Source organism: Corythoichthys intestinalis, chromosome 13, assembly GCF_030265065.1.
Source record: "Corythoichthys intestinalis isolate RoL2023-P3 chromosome 13, ASM3026506v1, whole genome shotgun sequence".
NCBI classification, from domain to species: Eukaryota; Metazoa; Chordata; class Actinopteri; order Syngnathiformes; family Syngnathidae; genus Corythoichthys; species Corythoichthys intestinalis.
Genome location: NC_080407.1, coordinates 17,947,791 through 17,959,050, shown reverse-complemented (window position 1 = coordinate 17,959,050; position 11,260 = coordinate 17,947,791). Strand labels below are relative to the sequence as shown.

The window sequence follows — 11,260 nt, the reverse complement described above, 5'->3', positions numbered from 1 at the left end:
GTTCATATCAATAAATAATTCAGGTATTTAAGCATTTATTCACAAGAATTTTCAACGGAAAAAGCTCTTTGTCTGTAATTGCACTCGGTCAGCTTTGACTGCCACGATCAACAATGCAGGCCCCCTATTAATCGGTCCCTGTGCCCCGTCAGTATATTATGAAGTCTATGCTTACACAATACAAAAAAAGACTTCAGAGTTAAATTGTTAAACACTAACTGCATTAATGGCAATTTTGAGTTTCCATGTACGTTAAGATCATCTTGTTCAGCGGAACAAGTACAAGGCCACGAAACCAGTTAGTTACGTTCAAGTCTAAGAATTATGTACCGCTGATAAACGACGTTAGCGGCGCCTGCGAAGATTAAGGATAAAAAAAACCAAGGTTGTTGCTTGATTTCTTTTTGTGGGATGAGCTAATGTTAAAGATAAAGCAAGATAAGACATCATGGTTTTTTTTTTTTTTTTCCAAAAGGGTTGTTTAACTTGACAAACGTTCATTTAACAGGACATACAGTCATGAATACGTTAACGATAGCAGTAATCCTATTGGACAAGAACAAGAAAAGATGACTCATCATGTGTGCACGGAGAAGTATATGCTTGCTTTTCACCTTCAGAATGAAGGAAATCAGTCACAATGACCTTAAAAGTTAAATGTCCACCCTGTCGTCAATGCCGTTGACTATGCTTGTTCAGTCAAGCGATGCTATAGGTTTCTATTGCAAAAAATGGAAGACTTGGACCGTCTAATATTCTATGCTTCCGTATGAAGACGAACCGTCTCGCCTTCTGCTTGTTCTTCAGCAGGGACATTTTCTTGTGTGCGTTCCTGGTTTTCTGTTACATCAGATGTCTGGTTGGAAGTCTGTTCGCTAGCAAGGGCGTTGCTTAATTCTTTCGGAGAGCTGATTGGTTCCTCGACCGCGGGAACGAAGGGTTTCACTTCCGCTTTATCATCTTGCTTGACATTTTCCTTGGAAAGTTGCTCTTTTTCATCCCCGGCAGCGACTTTTGTCTGCGTTCCTATTCCGCTTATGCCGGTAGTCTGCTCTTTAGTTTTTAAATTGTCGTCTGCAGCTTCCTCCGCAGGTGGGATGGCGTTCTCGGGCGGACTAGCCTCTTTGTCCTGACACTTCTGCTCCTCTTCATCGTCGATCTCGTCCTCCAGTGGTGGGATCATCCCTTCTTCCCTTCCTCCAGGGAAAGTCTTGTCAGGGTACAGCATCTTCAGCTGCTCCTCAAAGTAGTCCTCCAAGTACAAGCCGGCACTGCCCACTCCTGTGTTCGCCTGAAATTAACAAAAGATAAGATGTATGTAGGCTTAAAACGAACAATTATTTTTATAATTGATTAATCCGCCAATTAATTACACAATTAATCGGATAAATGTCACTTATTCAACGCCCTTTACAGTTTAACTTGACGTTGTTTTAGGCATGCTGTAAGTAACAATGAAGACAAAATCCCATTACAAAACACATTCTCTTGTATGTCAATTTATAGTTTGAATGGGAGTTTGTGTTGAGACTCTAAGCTGTTATATGAATAGGTTTATGTGTGCGGTTTCTTTATCTAAAAAAATTGACTTTCAACTTTACTGTTTAACAATAACTCAAGTGCTAATTTAAATATCTGACAACACAAAAGACAATCTAATGCTCAACATTTTGTAATAATGTTGATTCAGCAACTCAACCTGAGTGTAGCAGTGAACTCTCTCTCTTGCTCTAACACTGGCATGTACGCACACAGCCTCACATTACACACAGACAAGGACCCAAACGGGACTGCTTAAAAATCGATTGTCAAATTCGTTGGCAACTAATTTATGAATCGATTTTAATCGATTACCGTAATTTTCGGACTATAAGACAAACCTGACTATAAGCCGCCACCCACCAAATTTGACACGACAATGGCATTTGTTCATAGATAAGCAACACTGGACTATAAGCTGCGGCTTTCCTCACTGTATTATGGGATATTTACACCCAAATATATTAATCGGTAACAATTTATTTGACGGCGGCATCATACGACTGTCATTAAGACCAAATGAACCACCGTGAAGCTATGAACCAATAGGCTGCAAAGCTTCATTGCTTCAAGAAGCTTCATTTGGCCATCACTGCTTCCTTGGGGGCGACAGTCAACCACTACTGCCACCTGCTGTCAACACTGTTGTCATCCAACATGCCTCCTAGCATGCATTTCAGCACTACAGATGTAAATAACAATCGTAATTCATGTACTGTGCTAAGTATTTCTTCAGTTACTGTTCCAGTTGTTTCGTTCATTGCTAGTTATGGTATTTGGTAACACTATTTGACAGTGGCGCCATAAAACTGTCATGAGACCATCATAATTATGACATGACACTGCCATGAGCATTAATGAATGCTTATGACAGATGTCATTTTGTGTCATCCAGGAAATTATCTCACTTTTGAATGGGTGTAAAAGATCCGAGCTGGACATAAATTGAGTTAGTGACATCATTTGCCGGATGAAACTTAATGACATCTGTCATAAGCATTCATTAATGCCCATGATAGTGTCATGTCATAATTATGACGGTCTTATGGTTGTCTTATGATGCCGCCGTCAAATAAAGTGTTACCTATTAACCCAGATAAATAATTTTAAAAATGCCGCACTGGACTATAAGCCGCAGATTTCAAAATGAGTTAAAATAGTGGCGGTTTTTAGTCTAAAAATTACGGTATATTTGGTATATATTTTAGTTTATATTGTATTGGTGAGTGTATGTTAAAAGTGTTTAATACATGACATTTATGTCGCACGATTGTTGTAAACCGAGAATTGGTGGTTAATGGAACGTAGGACGTTGCAAAATGTCCCCTTGTGAGGCATTGCACTGGTGTTGACTTCACTTGACGGTAACTTGAAATTTGTATTTTTATTCATTTTTATGTTAATTGTATGTCTATTGTGTGTGTTTTGTTTGTACATAAAACAGGCCAGCAGTTCAAAACCATTACTCGTCTGTGTCATTTTTTTTTGTTTTATGCAGTTACTGCTTCAGTAGTTGAACCTAGCAGTAGTCTATATTTAAATTGACTGTAATTACTTCATAGGTGTTAAACGCGCAGCCTCACATTACACAAAAACAAGGACCCAAACGGGACTGCTCATAGCTTGCCGGCAAAAAAACGATGATCACATTCGTTGGCATTCGTTGCATAGCAAAGGTCCGCTAGCTTAAATGCTATAAAATGCTAAAAAAAAAAAAAAATTCTACAATGCTCTAAACAAATCGTTCAAACACATATTATAAATATACCTGTAAACTAAATTATGAATGCACTAGAGCTGTCCCGACTAGTCGACATAGTCGACGTCATCGATGACGTAAATCTGTCGACGAGCACCACATCCCGTCGACAGTTAATGAAGGGTTAAAAAAAATATATGCGTGGAAAGTTAGAATGTCGGATGCTCTGTTTGCAAGCGGGGAAAGCGGCACAAAGCCAAAAAAAAAGCGCACCAGAGTGTCCAAAACATTGACTTATTTCAAAGAAACAAAGGAGAGTACACTCTTCTGTCCTGTCTGTTCAGTGCCAAGCTTGGCTGCGTGTCGGCCGTGAATAAACAACTCAAGCGCCTTCACGCAGTTTGTAATTTTTTTTTCCTTCATTTTTTGTACACCAGAGGGTGCTGTCGCCTTACTAAATAATAATGTTTCATTGACAATGGGCCTATAAGTGCTATTAGTATTGTTCTTAATGCTAATTGAAAGGTTTATTTCATGTTATGGTTTATTTTAATGTATAGAAAATTATATAAGGTTAAAAGATCATAAATATATACAGTATATACAGTCATTGCACTCAAGGGAGAGATTGTCAATGATAAGGTAATAAGGTAAAGGCAATTCATATAGGCAATTCATTGATATATAAATAAGGTTTAAAAGGAAAAAGGTGAAAAGTTTTTGTTAATTTCTAATTGTGTTGCTTTATTTGTGTGCACCGTAGCTCTTACAGTGTGTTTACATCAAGGATGGAATAAAAGTTGTAAACCATCAGTTTAAGAGACCATCTTTTCAATCGGGATGCTACACTAGTTAATTCTATCAGCATTTGAACTCATTGTTTATTTGTGATTTATTATTGTTATTTACGTGTTTATTTGTACTTTAATAAATAATTTGAGTGTTCCAATATGTTTTTTGTGAATTGATAAGCGTCAACAAAAATTTCATTGCTAAATTAGTTAAAAAAAAAAAAAAAAAAAAAAAAAAATTATTATTAGATTAGTCGACCAATCGTAAAAATAGTCGGCTGACTAATCGGGAGAAAATTAGTCGTTTGGGACAGCCCTAGAATGCACTAAAAAAAACATTAGCTCAAACAAAAACTTACCTTATGTTTGTCTTACCTGGGAGCAGCTGGATTCAACCATGTTAAATGAGTTATGTCATATTCACTGTTGCCACTTGAGGGCAGTGTATTCACCCAAATCAATAAAACTAAATGCAAACACTTTCAAAACAAGCTATTACAACGCCACTCGAATTAAACAAATACTCAAAGCAGCAACATTTGATTCGAAGCTTTTTTCTAATCGAATTAATCATTGCGGCACTAATCCAAACCCATACATTTCTTGCACTTTCCTACAATACTGCATCCACTTACCTTATAGTACTTGGCACAATTCATGAATATAAGCCTCACATCTGCGACAAACTCTTCGGGAGTGCTGTAACGTTCCTCGTCGCGTGCCTTCCACTCCAGCTTCTTCTTGACTAGAGATAAATCCACTGGATTCACAATCACCTCTTTATATCTCTTGGACTCCTGCAGAAGAGAAAAATAATAAGACACGTTACCAGAATTGTCATTTTCATTCACTCTTTGTGGAGTCCTACCGATGCATGCTGGAAGTGAGCGCTGAAGTCACTACAGAAGAGAAGTAGAAGCAACCGCTCACATGTCTGCAAATTAGTAAAAATAATGAGGGGTGGAAGCTTTGGAAAAAACGTGAGTGAGAAGTCAAAGCGCACCCGTTGGTCAACAGGTGGTAGTCTTTCAGGACCCTGCATGTCATTGTTGTCGCACTCGTACAGCATTTCCGGTGAGACCAGGTCTCGGCAGAAGGAGCAAAACCACTCGCCACTGTGAGAGACATAACGACACAAGTCGATTACTGTTTTAAAAGTTTTAAAAACTCACCAAGAAACTCGCCGTATCAGTAATGAGCTGTTTTTTAAATTCGCGCTACACCCTTCAATACTGTTAGCTACTTGAAAACTAGACAGGACAAAAAAAGCAACGGCTAAAGTTAGCTCAACAGTCAGCACGCTCGACCAGGTTTTTTTGGGGGTTTTTTTTCTCTCAGTTGCCCTTACCCAATTGCAGAAAGTTTCACACACACAAACTGTAAGTAGATTTGTCCGATAATTACTTTTCAACCGATATCCTGATATTGTCCTGATATTGTTTGATATCAGATATAAAACATTATATGCGGTCATGGTTGTGGAGCACCTCTGGACACTTTAATAATGATAAATGTAACAACTTCCGAGGTTTTCCAATAAGCATTCTGTGAAAAATCTGTACAATTTCAACTGAAGTTATGGAAAAATTGCCTGTATTGCACCGCTATTTTTGTATTGGAATCAAAATAGTGCAAAATAGTTTTTCAAGACCAGTGCATTTTCAAAAGAGCATGAAAAGCGAATACAAACTAAACTTACCGAGTGTCTTTTTTAAACAATGCAGAGTTGCACTTTCAATTCACAAGAGCAATAATTAAAATACCTGATCTTGGCCTCAAACGGTATTAAAAAAAAAATCATGAATGAAGATCAAACTACTACAAAAGAACAATTGGCTAACTTGCATAGCAAAAATTTGCTAGCCTAAATGCTATGTTTTTTTTGTTTTTTTGTTCAACAAATCCTTCAAACTCATACTGCCACACAAAACAAAAAAAATGGCTAAATATACCTAGATATTAAATTACTAATGCATTAAAATAAACATTAGCGCAAACAAAAACTGACTGTTGCCACTAGATGGCAGCGCACAAGAGCAATAAACGCATTTAAAAATAAATTACAATGCCTGAACTTAGACTCAAACGGTCCACCCAAATCAATAAAACTAAATGCAAACACTTTCAAAACAAACCATTACAACACTAGCTAGCCCTGCTAGCTTAAATGTTATAAAATACTAAGTTTTTTTTTTTTTTTAACAATGCTCTGAACAAATCGTTCAAACACATATTCCCACAGAAAAATGGCTAAATATACCTAGAAACTAAATTACGAAAACATAAATAAAAAACATTAGCGCAAACATAAACTTCCCTAATGTTGGTCTTAACAGGCAGCAGCTGGATTAAGCCATGTTAAATTAGTTGTCATATTCACTGTTGCCAATTGAGGGCAGTGTATCCACCCAAATCAAAACTAAATGCAAACACTTTCAAAACAAACTTATAGCTTAAATGCTATAAAATGCCAACTTTTTCTTTTTTTTTTACAATGCTCCTAACAAATTGTTCAAACACATATTCCTACAAAAAGCTACTTTATAAACCAAGTTATAGATTTATGAACCAAAAATTTAGCTCAAACAAAAACTGTTTGACTGTTGCCACTAGAGGGCAGTGCACAAGAGCAATAAAGGCATATAAAAATAAATTAAAATACCTGAACTCAGCCTCAAACCGTATAACAAAAAAAAAGAGGATCAAAGCACAACAAAAGAACAAATGGCTAGCTTGCATAGCAAAAGTCCGCTAGCTTAAAAAAAAATTATTATTTTTTTTTAAACAATACTTAATCGCAAATCGCTTAAACTCATATTCCCACAGAGAAACGGCTAACTATACCTATAAACTAAATTACGAATGCATTACAAAAACATTAGCTCAAAAAAAAACTTTCGTAATGTTGGTTTTAACCGGGAGCAGCTGGATTCAGCCATGTTAAATGAGTTAAATCATATTCACTGTTGCCACATGAGGGCAGTATATCCACCCAAATCAATAAAACTAAATGCAACACTTTCAAAACAAACTATTACAACGCAACTCTAAACGAATCCTTGAAGCAGCAAAATCTAATTCGAAGCGTTCTTCCTAATTGGATTACTCGAGTTCAATACTGCAATGATTAATCGATTAACTCGAGTAATTCGATTAGAAAAAAGCTTTAAATCAAATTTTGCTGCTTCGAGGACTTGTTTAATTAGAGCAGTGTGGTAATGGTTTGTTATGAAAGTGTTTTACTTGATTTGGTGCATACACTACCCTCAAATGGCATCAGTAAATATGACATAACTCATTCAACATGACTGAATCCAGCTGCTCCCTGTTTCGGCTAACATAAAGTAAGTTTTTGTTTGAGCCTGAATTTTGACAAAATCCATTTAATGACTTATTATGCTTTTTAATGACCCGCGAAAACCCTGTCGACTGTCGGAGTGACATTTTTATTTTACGGTACAATTCCGGCAATCACAAGTTAATGTTTTTATACCTCGGGGACTCATTGAGTACAGGAATGTGGCAGGACAGATGGAAAACTTTGGGACACTTGTCGCAGCACAGTAGTTCTCCGCCATTCTGGCAAACAGCGCACCAGTCTTCGTTGGGGTCATCCTCCGCCGGAACTTTGCCTCCGGAGCCGGGCTGCATTCCCGGCTGAGGGCGGGGATCCGTCGCCTGCTGGGTGGAGTAAGGGGCGCCGATTTTGAGCTGGAGCGTGGGACATGCCCCCGTGCTGCTATCTGGAAGACTGGACTGCACCTATGAGATAAAGACAAGAGTCGTCATATTTGTGTAAAGGAAACAACGAAATCCTTAAAGACAGGTTCGTCCTTACAAAACGAACTTCGTCTTCATCCTCCGGTTCGTCCTTGATGACGATAACGGGCCCGGGGGACGATCGTTTTCGTCGCTTGGCCACGGGAGCGGACGACATTTCGGTATTCGGCTTCCAGGTCGCTGGCCTTTGTGGACAACAGAAAAACTGGAATTTTGGAATCTGACATTCATCCACCGTTTTCGTCAAATGATATTTTTAACTAGAAACTGCAATTTATGGAAAAATCTCGATGGGGCTTTGCTGTGATTGATACAGATCTATCTGGTCACTTCCTTTTGATTTCAGGGACACCTCTTGTTGCATGCTGTCAATGGCATGGACTTACATGGGTGCCAGTTGAAAGTCAATGGGATGTAACGGTAAGTTTTTGGTCAAAAATCACAACCACACAGGTTTTTCTGCCATTGGAAATGAATGGGAAATTTGGACATACATGGCCGTCAATGGCATCGACTTACATATGAGTCAATGGAATCCAAGTACATTGGCATCAATTGAATTGACATACATGGCTGTCAATGGCATCTGTACATGGGCATCAATGCAATGTAAATGCCATTGGAAATGAATGGGAAATTTGGACGTACATGGCTGTCGACTTACATATGCGTCAATGGAATCCGAGTACATTGGCATCAATAGAATCGACATACATAGCCGACAATGGCATCTGTGTACATGTGTGTCAATGCAATGTAAATGCCATTGGAAATGAATGGGGAATTTGGACATACATGGCTGTCAATGGCATTTACTTACATATGCGTCAATGGAATCCGAGTACATTGGCATCAATAGAATTGACATAGATGGCCGTCAATGGTATCTGTGTACATGCGTGTCAATGCAATGTAAATGCAATTGGAAATGACTGGGAAATTTCGACATACATGGCCGTCAATGGCATCGACTTACAAAAGCGTCAATGGAATCCATGTACATTGGCATCAATATAGTTGACATAAATGGGGTACATGGGCGTCAATTCAATGTAAATGCCATTGGAAATGAATGGGAAATTTGGACATACATGGCCGTCAATTGCATTGACTTACATATGCCTCAATGGTATCTAAGTACATTGGCATCAATAGAATCAACATACATGGTTGTCAATGGCACCAGTACATGCAACGTAAATGCCATTGGAAATGAATAGGAAATTTCGATTTACATGTCTGTCATTGGCATCCCATTAGAAATGAATGGGACAGTTTTTGGCAAATTTTGGGCGAACCGTAATTATTTTTCCAAATTCTGTATCCAACTTTTATGCCCCTCACCGTCCCAGAATTTTTGATGTCCAAATTACGTGATTTGGTCAAAAATTGTAGGACTAGATACATTCGGAAAAATGTTATTTTTTTGTTTTTTTTTTCAAAAACGTCCCGTTTACAGGCGAACGGAAAGCCCCATAGAATGACAATACAAACTTTAGCTTGTTCCATTAGCAGTCTCTGCTTTAGTACTTTGTTATTGTAAAAAAAAAAACTGAACATTTTTCCTTTAAATGGAACAGGGCGTCACCCACTTTCAACAGGAAGTGACCGGAACATGCCCTAAAATTAACAGGAAGCGACCTCAAATTAACAGGAAGTGAAAGCATCCCCATGCAGCTAACTAAGTCAAACAGGAAAACAGGACTATATTCAGCATGATTGTTCAATTCTTACCCTCCGCATCGTTCAGAAGATGATGGCTTAACCATGGGCGAGTTGTTCCTTCCTTGAACTTGACGAGAAAAAGACGGAAAATTCTCTCACGTCGATGTTAAATATTGTATAGCGCACTGGATTTGTGTTACCTAGCTTGTCTGGTGTCGTTGCGGGGAAGTTAGCTCTGGTGAGGGCAATGTTAAGAGTTTGTGGGGGAACGCCAGCTTCACTCCTCTTCAGATAGGAAAGTTCTGCCAGGTTTCGCTGGGGACAAAAAATAAATAAATAAATAAACACAACTAATGTGTAACACTCAAAATACATTGGGGTGATTCAACCGACCTGGTTAGGTGGTACTTGTGCACCCCCTGCAGGCGGCATAGGATGTGGGTAGCGGAAAGTGCCCTGTTATGTAAATGAGAAGCAAAATTTAACAGTGGTTAAAGCAGGCCTGGCGGGCCGTCACTCTTCAATCTCACCTGAGGAGATGGGAACCCAGCGTTCTGCAGCAACGACGACGAATTGGGACTCCTGGTGGCAGCGTGGGCGCTCCCGTATCGTCGTCCCATCTGCGTCAAGCCGCTGATGCTCTGCGAAGGGGAGGAGCCTCCCTGAATGGGTCTGGTCGGCGGCGGAGGGCCGTGCGGTCCTGGATGTCGCGGATTCTGGTACCACGGCCAGTGGTTGGACGCGGCTTGCCTGTGGGGCTGCTGGGAAATTTTTTCAACCTGAGATGGAGGAATTATCGAAGCAAAGAACGGACGTTTCACGGGGTGCGCTGTCCAAACGGCACCGGTGAGTGCGTGGAGCTGGTGTGAAAACTTCCGTCCTACCTGCATTTGCAGCTGGGCTAGCGTGCTTTGGCGCTGCTGAGAGGATAACAGCGCCCCGGTTGCCGCCTCCCCTCGCGGACCTGCCTGTTGGATGGGCACGGGCGGCTGGACCGAGCTTCTTTCAACCACGAGAGAACCTATAATTCGCAAGTCAGCCGTCATGTAAACCGACGAAATGGTACAACGATAGACTCCACCATCAGTTGACAAGATTAAGCCACGCCTTCCCATAGGGGGCGGACCCAGGCAGAACGTTGAGTTGGCTTTCACTGTGATAAAATCAAACACTCTGATTTGTAACACCAGATTTAGGTGGAAATAGGATGAAGGTTTTATTACATACAAGCAGTGTCTCAAAAGTGATGTTGTCCAGGATTCAAGGTAATTATTGTAGTAAATAGCACCATGCATGCACTTAGAAACGTTGTGCGAAAAAAAATAAAAAAATCAATGGATAAAATTAGCATAACTTACTGGAAATATTCACGTAAAATGAACAATAACTGCCAGTTTTTTTGCTTTAAACCAACACTCTACACTGTTTTACATTCATATCTAAAGAAATTCCTGGATTTACGCATTTATTTACAAGAATTTTCAACTTAAAAAGCTCTTTGTTTTGTGACGGCCGCCATGTTGGATTACACAATACCGCAACTTTAGCTTGAAATACTGACATTAAATGAATGATAACTGCCCGTTTTTTGCTTTTAACCAACAATCCAGATTTTTTTACGTTCATATCTACAGAAATTCCACGATTTACACATTTATTTACAAGAATTTTCAACATAAAAAGCTCTTTGTTTTGCTATGGCCGCCATGTTGGATTTTGTATCTCTACACAATAGCGTAACTTTTGCTTGAAATATTTACATAAAATGAACAATCACTGCCAGTTT

General features: G+C 39.2%; 1 protein-coding gene across 4 annotated transcripts in view; it reads right to left on the bottom strand.

The window, feature by feature from the left end:
• Nucleotides 1-58: 58 nt before the first annotated feature.
• The window catches only part of trim24 (tripartite motif containing 24), a 25,653-nt gene continuing 14,451 nt past the window's right edge, over nt 59-11,260 (bottom strand). The window contains exons 9-19 of one of the 4 annotated variants that reach the window (XM_057853905.1): nt 10,359-10,495; nt 10,005-10,235; nt 9,868-9,930; nt 9,675-9,789; nt 9,544-9,601; nt 7,868-7,994; nt 7,523-7,791; nt 5,033-5,144; nt 4,898-4,963; nt 4,665-4,826; nt 59-1,291 (exon numbers count right to left, since the gene is read on the bottom strand). In XM_057853905.1, coding sequence (XP_057709888.1) covers nt 758-1,291; nt 4,665-4,826; nt 4,898-4,963; nt 5,033-5,144; nt 7,523-7,791; nt 7,868-7,994; nt 9,544-9,601; nt 9,675-9,789; nt 9,868-9,930; nt 10,005-10,235; nt 10,359-10,495 — 1,874 coding nt within the window. In that variant the 3' untranslated portion in view covers nt 59-757. Of the gene's footprint in view, nt 1,292-4,664; nt 4,827-4,897; nt 4,964-5,032; nt 5,145-7,522; nt 7,792-7,867; nt 7,995-9,543; nt 9,602-9,674; nt 9,790-9,867; nt 9,931-10,004; nt 10,254-10,358; nt 10,496-11,260 lie in introns of all 4 variants that reach the window. The other 3 variants (XM_057853904.1, XM_057853906.1, XM_057853907.1) reach the window with 3 other exon arrangements.